General features: G+C 42.2%; 1 protein-coding gene across 1 annotated transcript in view; it reads right to left on the reverse strand.

The window, feature by feature from the left end:
* LOC138246947 (sulfate transporter-like) overlaps positions 1-18,408 on the reverse strand; it is a 90,148-nt gene that overhangs the window by 15,198 nt on the left and 56,542 nt on the right. The window contains exon 2 of the mRNA XM_069201694.1: positions 6,961-7,585. Coding sequence (XP_069057795.1) covers positions 6,961-7,585 — 625 coding nt within the window. The remainder of the gene's footprint in view (positions 1-6,960; positions 7,586-18,408) is intronic.

Consider the following 18,408-nt stretch of genomic DNA (forward strand, 5'->3'; position numbering starts at 1 on the left):
ATGCGCCATGCGACTTGTAAATCTGGGGCAGAGTCAAAATGCAATGGGTGTTGCTGTGCCATGCCCACAGCCACACCCAGTGCACGCCCCTTCCACACAAAATACTGTGTGTGAATGGGCTGTATTTACAAGGTGGCATTAAGCCACAAAAATTGGCTGAACGCCACCTTGTAAATACGGTACAGGGCATAGTGCACCAGAGTGTCATGAAAAAGTAATACTCCGATGGCGCAAGGGGCTCTTAAATATGTCCCTTGGTGTCCAGCTTACTTATATGTTTCACATCCAAACACACAATTTTCATGTCTGCAACCGTCCCCTTCCAACAGGCATATCAGTGTACTAATCCCAATTTGTTTACAGCCCCCAGATGACCTACGACCGGTTAATCTTGGCACCACTCCAACAATAATTGTCAAGAAGGTACACCTTTGAAAAACCTGAAGATACACCAACTGTTTAAATAAAGACGACTGTTCTAGACAATTGTCAGTTTATTTTAGTATTATAGACCAGACTAACAAAGATTTCCCACACCTAATTTCCATTGAGATGTGAAAAATTACCACTTTGTCTTGTAAAATCCCCAATTCGGATATTTTATGTGAGCAAAAGATATTTGTGACAAAAAAATATTGCCAATATGTAGATTTATTACAATCACAAATTTAGCTTTGAGGGTGGGTTTCTGGACAATTCTGAGTTAAATGCTACTTGCAACGGTACGTGAATACCCACATTTGTATTTAAGGACTTACATCTTGCAGACAGTTTTACATTTTCGAAATTAACAGAAATGTATTGTTAAAAGCATGAGTAAAGGCATTTTCTAGTGAGAATGAGGCGGGAAGTCTACCACATTTAATAGGGTTGTAAGGAGGCGTACCTCAATGAAGAAAAATACGTTCCCCGTTCAGAAAGTGTTCAAACATTCTCAAATGTTTATTTTCCACCAAGTGGAAATCTACCTTTGTTAGAAGTCTCCCCTTACTGTAGTTTGTCCCCCCCCCCCCCGATTTCCTTCTCTCACCCACGTCATTACCATCGCTTTAAGGGCGGTGAAAATCATTTGACGTTCAGAAAAGACCTGTAAATGAAACCATTCGAACTCTCATTCGACAGTAGCACGTATGATTCCAATGCTATAAAGATACTTCATTTACATTTTTTAAAGAAGGGCGAGCTGGAATGCAAATGTATGCCCCATTCCATTAACATCAGCTCATATTCAACCCAGGCTGCTCAGGAGCCAGATCAATGGTGTTCGAGAAGGTAAGATGGCTGAGCAGCTTCTTCTCCTAACCACTAGGTGAGAAACACTTCCAAGAGCCACACCCCTCTGCCATCAGGTGCGGGTTGAGTGTGGCATGGTCAGGGTGCTGCAGACAGAATATGCATTCTAGCTGGAGGTTTGAGAAAGAGTATTAAGAGCCTTGGTCCAGCAGGCAATAGAAGAGCAGTGAATGGAAAAATAAGTTCCTCTAGGTGGGCAAGATAGAAAAATCTCACATAAATAAGCCTGTGCTGCAGTTAGGAACCACAGGAGCGGCTGACTATGGTGAACCCTTTTAGCTCTTGGCCTTCAGTTATTTCTCATGGACTTCCATTCGCTGAGGAATTCCACATTAGGGGACTGATCCAGCCAAATGTTTTGCTATTTCCAACTCTGCCTTAAAAATTATATATTACACGTGCCAGCGTGGTTAGTGAAACAGTAGGAAAAAGGAGAAGTTTAGGATCTTGGTAACCCTCGGAAACTAGGCAATAGCTGCCCTGCGGTGTAAGCGTGAAGATGTGTCCGCAATAGGCACACGGGTGCGAGCCGTTTGACTATTGTCCTATTCATGGTTTCATGGTCACTAAGACAAAGAAATAGGTAAATGGTTTGGGGCTTTTGTGGCATTGGTCAGAAATCAGTTACCACAGTAGTGTATCACTCTACTATCAAAATTGATTTTTACACTTTAGATTAGCAAAAGTAAGAGACCATACAGTGAGCAACCCAGAAACGGCTGCACATCCCCAATTCCCCCACTTGATCTGCAGTCAAACGTGTTGTCCTTCCCTCCCATAAATTAGTAAAATGTAACCTTAATATTGTATAGGATAGCCCAATTTCCCAGCTGAGATAGAGCTAGCGTAGTCCTCACAGAATTTGTTTCTCCATTAGCTCTTGCCATGATGCACATCAGGCCAGGTCTCCTAAAGCATACACTCATAACCCTTTCAGAACAATTACAACAAAAAAAGCTCCTCCTTGCTTATCATTCAATTACAAACATCCTACACTTTAGAATTGATTCCAAGCAAAAGCCATTGTAACCAGGAAAACCTTATGTTTTCCAGCAAAAATTCATTTACCCCAGCAAAACCTCCTGCATCCCAGAAAAATATCCTGTATCCCAGGAAATCCTCCTATGGCACATCGTATCATCTGTATGACTGCAACATATTGTGTGGCCAGAACAAAACTCCTGTATATCAATAAGTCCTCCTGCCCCATCAAAATCCTACTGTTTCCTAACAAACTCTCATGTAGCCCAGCAAAATCTTAGAAAGACAACACAGCAGATATCTTCAAGAGTACAGGCAACACAACTGTATTCTTTACGATTGCCAGTCTACTTTTAGCCACAGTGAGAGGAACAGAAACAGGTTTTGCAACTACTGGGATTCATTATCACTTCAGTGGAAGATTCACGCAGAACTGGTGCTCCTTTAATATTCCAGAGCCATTTTGAGGAAAAGGTTTTAGGTTTCGAGAGTGGATGGGTTTTTGGGAACTATTCTAAATGACTCAAATAATTCCTTAATAACTGCACTCGACAAAAATGAATTAGCAGAGTAAAATCCGCCAGATGCAGAACTTTGTTAGAACATTTCATCTTCTCCCTGGATGAGAGTCAATGGCATCCTTATATTCATCCACCTCTGTGCAACCTACAATATGCCATTTACTTACTCTATTTACAGTTTCATAAAGCACACCTTCACATGGAGATTTCTTGGTGCTATTGGGATATCTCAACATTCTCCCTGACCATCTGCAAAAGTGGATTGGGTGTCATGATCCCCCTTGGAGAGATTTAGTCTCTTGCATTGATCTGGGAGATCAAAATATCCTTCAATGCTCTTCCACAAAAGATATTTTCTATGGGGTCTCCAAAAAGTCTTTCCTATCACAACATCTCTTAAAAATTAGTACATAACTCCTGACTCAGGTCTTCTCAAAACAGCACCTCCAATTCTAGATGTAGTCAAGTGACACTCATGTCCACACTTGACTAAAGTATATTTTCGGGAGCTGGCACACTGTCTGTGAGTGATAAAGTCAATATATTCTTGATGAAGAAAAAAAAAAAAATTCACCTGAAAGAGCCAAAACAAAGGCTCTGTTGTTTGTAGACAGAAAACTTACATATTTTAAATTACCTAGTTTTTGGGGCACTGACTCTGCCCTCATCCACACAGTGAAGTTCACAGCATGATGTATGACTACTAATTCTCGTTCACCATGGAGATTAATGCTGTTGTTAAAGGAATTGACATTCATCTTAACAGATATGATTTTTCTGGGAGTAGTTCTATCTTTGGTGCTACGTACTTCTGAAAGTCCAGGAGAAAGATACACTTGCAGAAAAACTGTTCCCAACTTGTTTAAGGAAAGGTTGAAGTCACTAGACCATTGGAGCGATCCCTTCATGTACTACTGGAACATTGCCTAGGCTAGTCTATAAAAAAAAAAACTATAAACCTAAAAAAAGGCACATTTATCCACGTATCCCACCCTGAAACCTCTCAATGTAAAAAAAGATTTAATTTGAGGTTTTATAAACCTTGGCTTGCTGGGACACATACCGCATAAACCTCAAATACTGGCACACTACTAGAATCCTGCCTTCATCCCCAGCTTATCTATTATCAGAGAAATTTGATAGGCTAACCTCAGGTGTCAAGAACATGAGGCAGAACCATCATGGGCATGGCCCTAATTTGTAGAACTCTATGAATTTCAAACAGATTGTTTCCAAGCCACTTCATGTTCATAAAGTGATTAAAGATGGAAGACTTTGCGATCTCTCTGCCTTGATCAGGATTTGCCTCTAACAACAGGATAGACTGTTCAAATATTGGAATGAGTCATTCTTAGGTCTGCTCAGAAACCTGACACTAACCACCAGCTGATATGTCGTTCTCTAGACCTCTACATAGGGAAAGTAGAGGACCCAACTCTTCAATGACAAATAGGAGGACTGGTACTCTAAAGTGGCCGAAAGGCTTTATGTTATGTTCAAGAAAATACACGAATAAACACTGACAGTCATTAGCAACTGAATAACTCCATCTTCCATTTCTAATGACACCTTGATCTGCATCCACCTGGAAAATGAATTAGGGGACCAGACAAAAACATCAGTAAGTATCTGGACTGCGTTTACGAATGGATGAAGGAGAAAATTCCTATACATAATGATGCTAAAACAGGGTTGGTACTTTTGGGTAGTACCCTTGTCAAAAATATCGTCCAGGATTGGTTTTAAATTCTGGCAGACAGCACCAACACAAAAAGCAGGTGTATTTTTCAACTCTGGTATTACCCTCGATAGACTGTTAACTTCATAAACTCCATTATGCAAAAGATTGAATTACACTTACAATCTACGTAGTGAGAGAGTTTACTGCAAGCCCTGGCCCTGTCACAGATAGGGCCTCATTTACTATGTTATGGGCAGGGCAGCACAGCAAGCTTTTTTGCTGTGCTGCCCTGTGGCCAAACAAAAAAGCAGGAATGTGCCATATCTCCGAGATATGGCGCATTCCTGTCCTTGTCCCCTGTGCTGGTGCACAAATTGCTGCCTAGTGCCAATTCAGGCACCCTGGCACCTGGTGCTAGGGGACTTGCATTGCAGGGATGATTGTTTATGTGCAGGAAGGGACAAGAGTATAGACTGTGCAAACACTGGAATCTGTCATTCTTAGGTCTGCCCAAACACCTGACACTGTAACCACCAGCTGATATCTTGTTCTCTAAACCTCTATCTAGGAAGACTAGAGGACCCAACTCTTCAAGTGACAAACAGAAGGCCTAATCCTATTTCTCCCCACTGCGCCACTTTGACGCCACCCTTGAGGTGGAATAGGAATCAGACGCATTCCCAGATTTGTAACTATGGGAATGCATCAGATTCTGTCGAATTCAATAGGTATTGCTAGGGGAACACCCACAGCAACACTCATGGAATGCCCCTTTCAAGCAGTGTTATGAGTGAAACAGATCCATATTCACAAAGCCATAAAAAGCCATGCAAGGTGGCTTTGTCTGGCCTTGTAATTATGGGCTGGCACACTGCGCCACCAGAGCGTAAAAAAATGACGCTCCGGTGGCACAGTGTGCCGCTAGGGCCTCATAAATGAAGCCGTAAGATCATTGCTATACTACACTATCTGCAAAGGTCCAAAGTACTAACTTCCAGATAAATTACACAATAGTGTAAAGCAATTCAGCAATGATAAGCCTTAGGCTAAATAGGAAAAATGTTAATAGTGTTATGAGTGTTAGGCCTTTTTTATCTTTTACACTGAGTACTGGTTGTTGATACACAACAATCAGTAACCTTAGCTTGGTTTACAAATTAACGGGACATCATTTACAATAATCAGCCGCATCAACATTGATGCATCAAATTTCTTGTGCTTCCCTAAGATCCACTTACGACTCCATAAATGCACTGTATTAACAATACAGACCTCAATGTTGCACGTTTTCACAGATGAGTCAGAAATTCTGACACTTCTCTTGGCGCCAAACTCAAGCATTGCTCAGGTAGTGTCGGGAAAATGACACTACTCCGGCAGTGCAAGGAGGCTTCCATTGTTAAAAGCCCTGCTTCCGTTTTCCACCTGCTCTGAGCAGGCCATAACATTGTGACACAGTGAAGTCCCAGAATGATGCAATGAAGTAATGTACATTTCAATATGTCAGTTCTCCGTGGCTCTCTGCCTGGGAAAGCCTAACCTGCATAATTGTACCTGGCACAGGTATAATCTGACAAAAGGCTTTACAAACTGACGCCTTGGGCCCAAAGCGTCAGTTTGTAAATCTGGAGCAGAGCAGTGCACTGCCAGTGCCATCGCTGTGTATAAAAAAATGACTCTGTAGTGGCGCAAAGGGCTTTCCAAATGAGGCCTTAACTATCCACCAAATACTGCCCAGAAAACAAAAACACAGAGGCAGAACTATTGACTCTCCAAGACTGAAGGTTCTGTAATGCTTCCTATCTAAATCCACTCCCAGAACTGAAACACCTTCTCCAAAGAAAACATCCCAAAACAGAAACGTTGAAGCATGCTTTCACCTAAATGTGAACATATTGTAGCATCTCGGAACACATTGAATACTAGTTTTTTGAAGACCTCCTTCAGAACTCAACATCACTGAAAAAGCACATTTGTCCTGTCCCTTTGAATGAGTTAACATCACCTACCTCACCCAAACAAACTCCAGCCTTCCACAGATCATAACACAAAATCCAATTCTGGGGAACACAGCAAACAAGTGACATGGTAGAGAAGTTCATCCTTTTATTCTTCCTGACCCTTATGCAGTCAAGCACTGAGGTCCAGAACAAGAACATAGGATATAGTGATTGAAATAAAAAAGACATGCTGTTTAACTCATACCTGGAGCAGGTTATGTTCTCAAACATGCAACATCCCTCTACCCATACACAAATTATAATTTTTCCTTCGCATCACTTCTTGTAACCTCTGAACTAACACTGTGGTGGCACACTGGTTAAGAAATATGCCTTGATCAATTATTAGAAACATATGATACTTTTTAGCCTGTAATATACCCAGGAAATACTAACACAGTACGTAGGTCTACATGTAATGTAGACCTAACGCTGTGCAGTGGAAACATGCCTTTGCTACACAAAGTCAATAAGAAATAAATACCTGATAAACTCCAACAAGAAAGGTGAGTGAAGTAGCAACCTTAATAGCGTAACAGCTTTTATCACATATGTCCGTAGAGTTGGCCGATAAGGATGAGTTTATGAATGATCCAGCAGGCATGCCTACATCGGTGTTGTAGCCGGCAGCCTTCAGCTCTCTGAGAACCGTTTCACCAATCATCAGGCAAAGCACACCATCCGCACCAGCACAGTTATGGCGTGATGTGGCAAAGACAGTGTAAATGAGGAAGCAGAAGAAGTTTGTGTAGAGTCCATAGATCGGATCCTGGTTGGCCAAAAGAGAATAAGAAATAGTTTGAGGAATGGTGATAATTCCAATGATGAGCCCCGACACAATGTCTCCCAGCAGCTCCTCTTTGATCTTGTACCGTGGTCCCCATTCAAGAATTGGAAAGAGCTTAAATGGAGAATTGAGTATTGTTTTTGGGTTGCAAGCACAGATCTCCTTAGTCTTCTGGAGAATCAGGTTCTTGGTGCTGGTCTGAGAATGTTCATACTCCTCCAGATGGGATGGTTTGAAGGTACATGATTTGCCCAGAACAGAAGACAAATCTATGTCTTGCTCAGTTACATCTTTGTCCGTTGACTCCATCTTTTCGTGGCATCTGAACAAAAGAATTAATAAAAAGTACCATTGATGTTGGAACTGAATCGTGTTTTCTGCACTCTCAGTGATCATAAGTAATCCTTATTACAGAATCTATGGCACCTGGTGCATCAAACAAGTTTACTGCACACACCTATGAGGTAGAGCTTTCACACTTATATAGGACGGCATAGGTTATACAGATTCAAAGAGACAAAAACACAATGCCCTCACATTCAGAGATAGACATAAAATAGTCCATTAAAACAATCATATGCTTCATAAATCAACATGCACCAGTAGTGATGGGGTTGAAACCCATCCTCCTCCAATGTGAGGGCTTTGGGGCCTTTACTTTGTGTCCTAGGCCGGTTTGAGTACTGTGGACGCTATTGGTGTCTCAGCACACTCCAACTGGATAATCAACTTACTACCTTTGGGACTTTTATTATCTCTAGGCAGAGAAAGCAAACAGTGACACCTTACTCTAAGAGGTGTTAGAGGTTAGAAGCTCAGATGCAGTACTGCACAGAAAATACTACTCAGACACTTTATTTTCCAGTCAGTGCTACGCCTTTAAAGAACTTTGTACTTGCAGGGAACACTAGAATCACTTAAATTACCATCTACAATGGAAACTAGGAAGTGATAGTTAGACCTTGCATCCTTAGGGTGGTCTCACTCCAGACTTTTTGCTTTTCTACCTCTTGCTTTTGCTGTATCTTTATATTGGCCTTAGGTCTCTGAGCACTTTACCACTTCTGACCAGTGCTAAAGTTCATGCACTTCTGCTCTAAATATGGTAACATTGGTGTATTCACAATGTGTGTATTTAATTTACTTGTAAGTCCCTTGTAAAGTGGCATACCTAATACCGGGGCCTGTAAATTAAATGTTACTAGGGGGCCTGCTGCACTAATTTTGGCACCCACTTCAGTAGCCCTTAAACATGTCTCAGGCCTGCCATTGCAGAGCTTGTGTGTGCTGTTTCTTTACCACTTTGACTTGCCATGTAAAACCTCTTGCCAAGCCTTAAACTCCCCTTTTATTTCATACAGGTCACCTCTATGGTAGGCCCTACATAGCCTATAGGGCAGGGTGCTAAGTAAGTAAAGGCAGGACATGTACCTTTACGTTTTACATATCCTAGTAGTGAAAAATTTCCAAAGTTGTTTTTCACTACTGTGAGGCCTACTCCTCATGTAGGCCAGCATTGGAAAGTCTTTAATATATGTTTAAGCCTGTAATCCCTGATCAGAATGGAGTAACTACGTCATGTATAAAATCATTGGAATGGTAATCATAAATCCTCTTTACTGGTAAAGGTGGATTTCAAATTACTATTTTAGAAATGCCACTTTCAGAAAGTAGGCATTTCTCTGCTCTTACTGCTCTGTGTGCCTGACAGCCTGTCTCTAAGGCACGTCTGGGCTGAGCTCCATTTTTGCATGTCCTCCAGACAGCCACAGCATCTGAATTCATCGGCATACTGCTAGGTCTACCTGGGCAGGAAGGATGGGAGGGGCTCACACTTACTCTTCAAAGGGTAGTGGCCTGACCCCACACAAAGGACTCATTACCTCTCAGAGAGATCCTGGCAGACAGGGTTGGGTTAAATATGGATCCTTGTACACATCAGAGAGTTCCTTTGAAGTCATCCTCTACATCAAAAGCACTTTGGGGTATAAGGATTGGGCCTCATGCCCCCTAAAAACAGTGCACTGCTGTGCTGTAAGGATTGCCACTTTGCCTGGACTGACTGTTCTAAGAAACTGCTTCTTTACTTTGCTGTGCTGCCCTGCTACCTGCTGTTCTCTGCCCTGCTGAGGATAAGAACTGGACCCATCTCACTTGAACCCAGAGTGACTCCAAGGGCTTGCTGACTTGCCCCCTGTTCTCCTGCAGTCTCAGGGACTTCAAAGCCTGCCTACAACTCCCAGGGTGCTGCTGGACTCTGCCATCTGTGAGTCCTACCCTTGCCTGAGGTGCCCCTCTACCGTCCTGGCCTCAGAAGTGGGTTCTGCAGCTGATTTCTGCAAAAACCGATGCATCATCACCACTGTGCGGCTCAGATTCGACACATCGCCCCTTCAACGAAGAGGCAGTTCAACGACAGCGGATTCAAAGCTTGCACGGCCAGATGACAGTGCTCTGCGCGGCTCAATGATGAAACTTTGCATTCACTTCAACGGAGTTCGACACGGACACAGAACCCGACTGCGAGGCTCTAAGACGACGCATTTACCAGAGTGTGCGGATCAGAATCAACGCATCATGCCGTTGGGGTCGATGCTGTGCTCCATCTAATATACTTTTTAGTGGACCCTGCGTGGGTTCTGTAGCCAGCCTACCCTCCATCCCAGTTGACCTTAAATTTAGATTTGCCCTGGTCCTTCACAACCTCAAGTAACGTTTTGACTGCTAGTGACTTCTTAGCGCTATTTTGAGTTTAATCTTTAAAAATTAATATCTCGACTTCTACTGATTGGATGTTTGTTGTTTCAGCCTTGTTTTACCCAGATAAATATTCCCTATTTTTCTAAACCTGTCTAAAAATGTATATCTCGACTTCTACTGGTTGGATGTTTGTTGTTTCAGTCTTGTTTTACTAAAATAAATATTCCCTATTTTTCTAAAGCTGTGTGTAGCATTTTTTGTGGTGTTTTCATTGTGTTACTAGGTGTGTGTGTGCATTGCCCAAATACTTTACACATTGTCTCTTAAGTTAAGCCTGCCTGCTCTGTGCCAAGCTACCAGAGGGTGAGCACAGATGAATTTAAAGTGTGCATCTGACTTACCCTGACTAGGATTGTGGTCCCTACTTGGACACTTTCTAACAATGCTACAATACAAAAACCTTTGCAGCTCCTACTCGGAGCTCCTACTCGCTAGCATTTAGCTTAATGTTCACCATTTAAGGTTCAGTACTTCAGTACTAAGTCCCTGAACTAGTCTTACCAGAATGGACAAATGAGCCATAACATTTTCTATGCCAAAAAATACACTGTGCGAACCATAAAAATACCATCAGTTTTTTAGCTTGATGATTTAAACTTCAGCCATGTTGTCTTGCTGTGTTGTTCACAAGGACCTCATCTTGTAGGTGGCTCCATCGCAGCCTTGATGAGACATGCTTGCAACATTTTAGGAAGGCATATCCGCTCCCTCTCATCGTGAGATGTTCCATCAGTCCTGACTTCAAATGCTACTGCTTCTTTGGAGATTAGTGAGAGTCCCTAAAAATCAAGATATCTTCTACTTGTACCTCATTTCTTGGTGCTTTGAAAGGACAGTGGCTCCCCAAGTTTTCTTCTTATCGTAAGCTTTACTCTCCTCTTTCCAATAATTCCCACTACATGTGAACTATACTCATTAGTTGGAACACGAAAGGATGATGGAGTTGAATAAAGCTACCTTTATGGTGATTCTGTAACTCATAGTCTTGCACCAAATCTTTGGTTGTTGGGCTCCAAATCTCATTGATTTATTTCCTTATAGTTAGCAGGTAAGAGTACGCAACTGTGAAGTGGAAGTAGGTATTACCATGTTCTGTATGCTGACAGGACACACATGGTTTAAAAGAAAAGCAACAAGTCTTGCACAACCTCACCAAGTCGTAGCAGGAGACCCATTCATTGGTGGCAAAAGAGCCTGTGATTAGCGGTAACAGTGTCACTACAGACATAACCACATCCTTTCAGTACAAAATGCTATTAGCAAGGGCACTACGTTGCTGAAGTAAGTGCAGAACTGTGACAACAGAAAAACCTTTCTATAGTGCGATAAGAAAGGTTCTCTAGTGGTGGACCACAATTGTTCCCTGGGGCTGTACATCAGAAGACACACCGCCAGTACCTGAAAATTGGCTGAAACTAAAATAATTGAATAATTTACATACTGAAGGAGTTCAAAAGCTTCCGTAACCAATCCTTGCCAGCGCAGGCTGGTGTTATAATCTCGATCAAACTGTTGCTAATGTAATATACCTTTAAAGATTAACTGTGTTAAAGGTAAAATATACCGGAAACTCCATGAGACATGGCTTTGGATTAGGGCGTTAGAAAGGTGACTCTGACTTATGCACAATACCACTGGGCATGCCCAACAATAGAATGGACAGTTTAGGTGATGCACATCTGCTACAGGTCAAGCAGTTAGTGTGTACCATTTACATGTATTTACTATCCACCTTTAAAAGAGCTACACCACCTAGCAGGTACTAACCATACTTAATGAACAAAAAACCCAAGTAGCGTGCTGAAAGTCCCATCACCCTCTCATGTCCAATAGGCTCTTCTCTCACAGTCAGTCATCCTGTAGACAGCTCAAAAAGCTCAGTGCATTCTAAGGTGTGCAGCGCATAGAGTGGAGTGTCTCTCTGGATGTAGGTGCAGAAAAAGTACAGACACTCTTCATAACTCAGGTCTGCAATTACATCATTCGCTATGTCAGACTACTTAGACAAGGTGTCCAAGAGACCACTAAAGCACATGCCACAGCTCTTACATCTGTCCACAGATATCTGAGAGGTCAAGGACCTGACCCCCTTTTTCATGTTCATCTAGGCAGTGGACAACCATGACCTGCTCAGAAAGCTTGCAGCTTGACTTCATTAGGCTGACACAATCTTAACTGATTTGTCTTCACATGCCATCTTTAGCGTCCGGTTCACCAAGCGTGCACCTTTTCCAGTCATGTTGGAATGATAAGTAAGACTTCATACCCTGACACGTAAGAAATTATGTGGCATGGTGGTGATACAACACCTTCTGCTTCTACTGGGCTTCTTCCAGGTTTTCAGTTGCTAAGTATATAAACTCCTAACAGGGATCTATTGTGTTCAGACATATGGAACCAATCACACTATGACTGACCTCAGATATATCCTACCAGCCTTCCTAGATAAGCTGGAGATCGTGCTGTGCATACTATGCAAGAAACATCACAAGCACTTCGAGGGAAATACTGGTGCTTCAGAACAAGAAATCAAAGAAATTACCCACACTGTGCCAGGAACATTTATTTTTTTCATTTTTCAATAAAAACATTTTGGGAGTTTGTTTTTGAAAAGCAAAAAGTCTTCTGAACGATCGCTTTAAACATGGTGCTGATGCACCAACATTTCAGTGCCCTTACCATAGAGCTAACATGGTACTGGCTCTGCAGAAGGCACCAGGATGCCTGTCTGCGGGCAGAGATCTTTAAGTATAGCAGGCAGTTTTCTACTAGGTCAACAGAGGGTATCCCTCCGCTGCCCTGATTGACATGCAGACCAGACCCATACTCTAAATAAGGTCCTAAGAATTTCAGGTGGAAAGGATCCACTCATCAAATATTTCAGTCTAATATTTTGAGATTTTAGGGCTTAACCGACTCTCCTCTCAGATATTTCAAGCTAATATTTTGAGGTCTTATGGATCATACATTAACTATTTCAAGGCCCTACCGTGTGTTCAAACCAGTGATGTTAATCAATGTTTCCAGTCTGTTTTGGGAGCATCTCATTGAATTTAGACAATATATTTGAGGTGAATTTATTGAATGTTTACGAGCAGTGCTTAATTTGTAAATTAAGAGGTGCCGGTGCTCAAAGCCCTTCTCTTAAACACCATGCTGCTGTAATTAAATCTGCCAGCACTCAATACTGAGGCAGCGTAATACTGAAGCCATCTCGGGCCCCTTCCATCCATTTACGGCCACCCCTGCCCCTTCAGCTCATCCTGCAACTTTCTACTTTCTCCCTTTATGACCCTTTTCAGTTTTTCCTTCTTCCGTCTTTCACATATGTGTCTTTTGCTCGCAGCAAATGCTTGAGGCATAAGAATAAGCCCCGGCCCTCAAAAATAAGTGCCGGTGCTCAGCACCGGAATCAACAACCACAAATGAAGCACTGTTTACGTGTGAGGTTGTGAAGGAGCGAATGCGCGTATATTAGCTACAGTTGAAATTTATATTTAGTCGGAAAACAATCCATGCAAATGTGGTGAACATTTTTTGTGTCCATGAGATTGAGTATTTGTTGTGTCCATGGGGTGAATATTGAGTTGAAAAAGCACAACGCAGCTCACTCGTATGCATATAGCTAGCATCACATTCATAATTAAGTTTCAAGACTTATCATAACTAAGAACTGAAGCACAACAAGCATATTTAGCAAGCAAATTGGCAAAGCTGAGCACGCCTGCAGCATTTGAGCAGGACCTCGATAGCACCAGCAATTTCCAGTCGAACTTGACCAGCACTCGGCTCTGCACTGGAAGGACTGTGGCATACCATGTTAGCAGCACTATGGCATATGATTAACTCAATTCTAATGGCATTTTATTTTCTGGCACATGATTCCTGGTGGAACAGGCAGTAATACATCTCCTAATACATCGTTATGTCTTGCAAATGTTGCTACTAATGCACAGGTGCTGGGATGTTCACTGGCACGGAAACCGTGAGGAGCACTACTGGGCATATTTATACTTGTTTGCGCCGAATTTGCATCATTTTTTTTTAACGCAAATTCGGTGCAAAACTAACTCCATATTTATACTTTATCACTAGACCCGTCTAGTGCCAAAGTTATGCAGTTAAAGTAATTTTTTGTAGTGGAAACCTACCTTGCGTCAATGACTCTGTGCAAAAAATGACTCTATGGCCTTAGCGCCATATTTATCCCCCGTGAATAAATCACATGCAGGGGGAGGAGGGGTCAGATAATGGTGCAAAGCTTGCTTTGCACCATTACTTAACGCCTGGGTGAGGGCAGGCGTTAGGCGAACTGTGGGGCTATTTCCATGGTGGAACACCATGGAATAAGCCCACATGTGCCCTCCCCAGGCCCCAGGAACACCCACACCCACACCAGAGGGACAGCGGAGGATGGGGGACCCCATCCCAGGTAACTATAGGTAAGTACAGATATATATATATTTTTTTAAGTGCCCTTGGGGGCCCTGAAATGGGCGCACCTACATGGCACTGGGTGCAATGGCCACACCCAGAGATCTCTGGTCCCCTGTGCTGACCATTGGGGTGGTGGGCATGACTCCTGTTTTTTCTAAGACAGGAGTCATGTGGTACGGATGGTTTTGCGTCAGAAAATGACTCTAGGCTGGCTAGAGTCATTTTATTTTACTATAACCTGCTTGGAGTCATTTTTTTGGTGCAAAACCCCCTTCTCCCATACCACCACGCCCACCCAGCTAACGTCATTTTTTTTTTACGCTAGTCTACCCTGTGCATGGGATTGTACAATTCCATAAATATGGTGCCCGGCTGGCGTTCCAGAATGGTGCAAGCCAGTGCAAAACTTTTCGATGCAAAAGTGCTTTAGTGCAGTTTTTCACCCAAAAATATAAATATGCCCCTACATATTTTGGCACAGGGTTTGAACTGCCTCCTGATACACATATTTTGCATTTATTTTAAAATATAGCACTAAATGTGGGATTTGCATTTCATAAAATTGTGCATTACTTCCCAGAAATTTTGCATAATGATGCCAAAGTAACAAATTTCACACACACACCCCTAGTTTCTACTAGGCATATTATTTCCATGTGGGTCCATAAATGTATCAAAGAAGCACATATAAAATGAAGCCATGGGCCGATATTACAGAAGTGCTCAGGTGGACAACGTGCCTTTGGACCCGCTTTGTGCATCTCTAGGGCACTTTAGTATTACAGAAGGGGCCGTAGATGCTTGTGTGACCCGTTCTGTAATACAGATAGCACTCGCACCCATATTGCACTAGCGCCATCTCAAGAGGGTGTCTCCTCATTTGCATGGAGGCATGGCTCCCTGATGACAGCCCTCTGGAGAGTGTCAAGGGGCTCCTATGGACCCCCCAGACAGCCCCTTGCAGATGGGTGCAGTCACTCACTGCACCCACCTGCAATGGAATCTCTCCCTCCTCTTTAAAGTGCAGGCGGGTGCTGCCTGCACAGTGAAACATGGAGGGGCTTTTAAGCAGCCCCTCCGTTAGTAACTTGAATGTGCTGCCCTGAGGGCAGCATGAGTTTGCAGCTGCCTTGAGGACAGCACTTTCAGCCAAATAGGGCACACTTTTCCGGTTTGAAGATGTGCCATGGCGCAAACAGGAGAAGTGCGCCCTAGACACCATAGGGCCCTTGCTCTCTTTTCCAAAACCAACAGTATCCCCCTTTTCTCTAGTCCCATCAGGCAGGCCTTTCTTATTATCCTCACTCTTAGTTTGACCTTTTCATAAACTGTAGCATTCTGCAAATCCCTTTTGAGATTTCTTTATGCAACCCAGCAACATTATTTTTTCTATGTACGTAAATTCCTGAGGAAATTCTCCTTTTATCCATTCCTACATTCTGTAAAGCACTTTTATCTTCTTCAGAATCGATACTGCAATCTACAAAAATATTAAATAATTAAAGTAATAATTATTTTAAAAACACATGCTGCCTACTTGTTTTCTTCACATAATTCAGACTAAAGTGCAAATATGTAAATGATGGAGCATAATCTTTAATATAAGCATTCATGAGATTTTGTTTCATGCTCTTTTTGTCATACATCTGCACTTTACTGCGTGAACATGCATGGCAGTGAGAAGCGCATCTCCCTGCACAGTGTTACTGCGAATACTGACTATTGACAGTTCTATTATATCGCTTATCAATAGGGACATATCCTGTTCTGGATGGGGGCTTATCCTTGATCCTGGAATCATTTTCAGAGTGGGGGTGATTGTGAGTCATGCTACCTCTTAAAATTTACAGAGAGATGCAGAAATTCAACTATTACTAGACTAGTAAGTCTACCAAATGAACAAAACTCTTTAGTGGAAGTGTTTACTTTGATAAGTCTTGAAAATGGGAGACATTGGAACTGTCTGCTTTAGAGTGGTCTTCCTCCAAACTTTTTTTCTTCTCCCCTACGGTTTGCTGAAATTCGTTTTTGTTGTCTTTAGGACTCTACCAGTGCTAAAGGACTGTTCTCACTCCCCTAAACATGATAAAACTGGCTTACACAAATTGGCATATTTAATGTACTTATAAGTCCCTAGTAAAGTGGTACGACATGTACTCACAACTTGTATATTAATTGTTACTTATTAAGCTTTTGTCGGACTCATTGTTCTTCAAAACATATTTCAGGCCTGCCATTGCAGCCTGTGTGTAGTTTTAAATTGCCAATTTGTCTTGGAAAAATGACCCCTTTGCCAAGCCTTAACCTTCCATTTTTATACATATAAGTCACCGCCAAGGTAGACCCCCCACAACCCGTAGGTCAGGGGCTAGTGCATTTAAAAACTGGACATACACTTTTCAGGTATAGATGTCCGTGTAGTGAAAAACTCTCAAATCCAGGTTTTTTCTATTTCTAAGCCAGCTTCTCCCACAGGGTAACATTGGGTTACCTTATTACATTTAATTAGTGATAACCTTTGTTTGCTAATAGGTAAAAATGTTATGCTTGGTTACTAAATAACTGTAATTTAAATGCCTTTGTAATGGTAAAGTTAGATTTTAAGCCACATTTCTGAAAATGCCACTTGTAGACAGTTATGCAAATATCATAACAACCTAGTTGATGAATAACTGTAACCTAATTTGGCAACAGTCTAGAAACCACACAATTATTTTCTTTAAGTCCTTGAGTTTATAAATAAATTAGGTCAAGGTAATTAGGTTTCTTGGCCAAATTAGGTTATGGACTTATTCATCGTCTGCCATGCTGCTTTAAACCTGCCTTGCAGCTTGAACTCACGATTACCAGAGTGACTCCAACAGTTATGTGGCTGGCCCCCTGTTCTGTGCTACAGGAACAAACAAGCTCCAGCAAATTTTAATTTGCACCTTGAGCCTGCCTGAATGGAGTCCTACCCTACCAATAGTGCTTACCCAATACTGAACCCTTGGAAGTAGTGCTAAAGGTGCCCAGATACCCTAAAATGCCAAAGTTGAAGGTATTTCAGCCAAAAAGTGGTATGTGAACCAACAGAAGACTGGGACATATCTGCTCACTAATCCGCCCAAAGTGCATTGCAGGTCAGCTTGACTTCACAGAAGCTGCTGCTTTGTTCTTTTCCACAGCAGCAAATCCTGTTCAGCAGCTCCTGTTCAGAATGATATTCAGCTTCCTCGAGCTCTCATCAGCCGGAATCTGCAGCTCTGTCCCACTGGAGATGTTCCACAAAAGAGACTAACGGCCTGATTTAGAACTCAGCAGACTTGTCACTATGCCACAACGCTGACGGGTATCCCATCCTCCGAAATCAAAATCCCATTATATTCTATGGGATTTGGATTTCGGTGTAGGGGATATCCGTCACTGTTGTGAGGGAGTAACCCTTCTGACCAGTTCTAAATCAGCCCCTAAATTCAAATGAAGCTCTCTACACCACAACTGCGTCCAGCGGCTTCCTGACGATGATGCCTTGTCCTCAGACACCATTGTCTGTCTTGTCCCGCTGAACTTTACCTTCTCAGACATTTTCCTTCAAACTTTCTTCCGAGTCTGAAGGTAAGCGGGGACCAGACCCAATCCTCCTCATGTGCACGAACGACTCTCTATCGTGATCATCCATAACAGTCAACTTTGCACGAGTTTTGCACAAGTAAATGCCTGCCATTTGCGCTTGATCTTTTAGGCACTTGTTTTTACTAAAAACTTTAAAAATTCATAACTCTGGATTTATTTACTTACTTTTTCACTTTACTGTCAAATAATTTATTACATTTTAATCTGTTTTCCTAAATTGGTGTGGGATTTTTCTTGTGTTGTGTTTTCATTTTATTACTGTTTCAGAGCTGCATAAATACTTAACACATTGCCTCTAAGTTAAGCCTGGCTGCTTTTGTGCCAAGCTACCAG

This window comes from Pleurodeles waltl, chromosome 7 (assembly GCF_031143425.1).
Source record: "Pleurodeles waltl isolate 20211129_DDA chromosome 7, aPleWal1.hap1.20221129, whole genome shotgun sequence".
In the NCBI taxonomy this organism is placed as follows: domain Eukaryota; kingdom Metazoa; phylum Chordata; class Amphibia; order Caudata; family Salamandridae; genus Pleurodeles; species Pleurodeles waltl.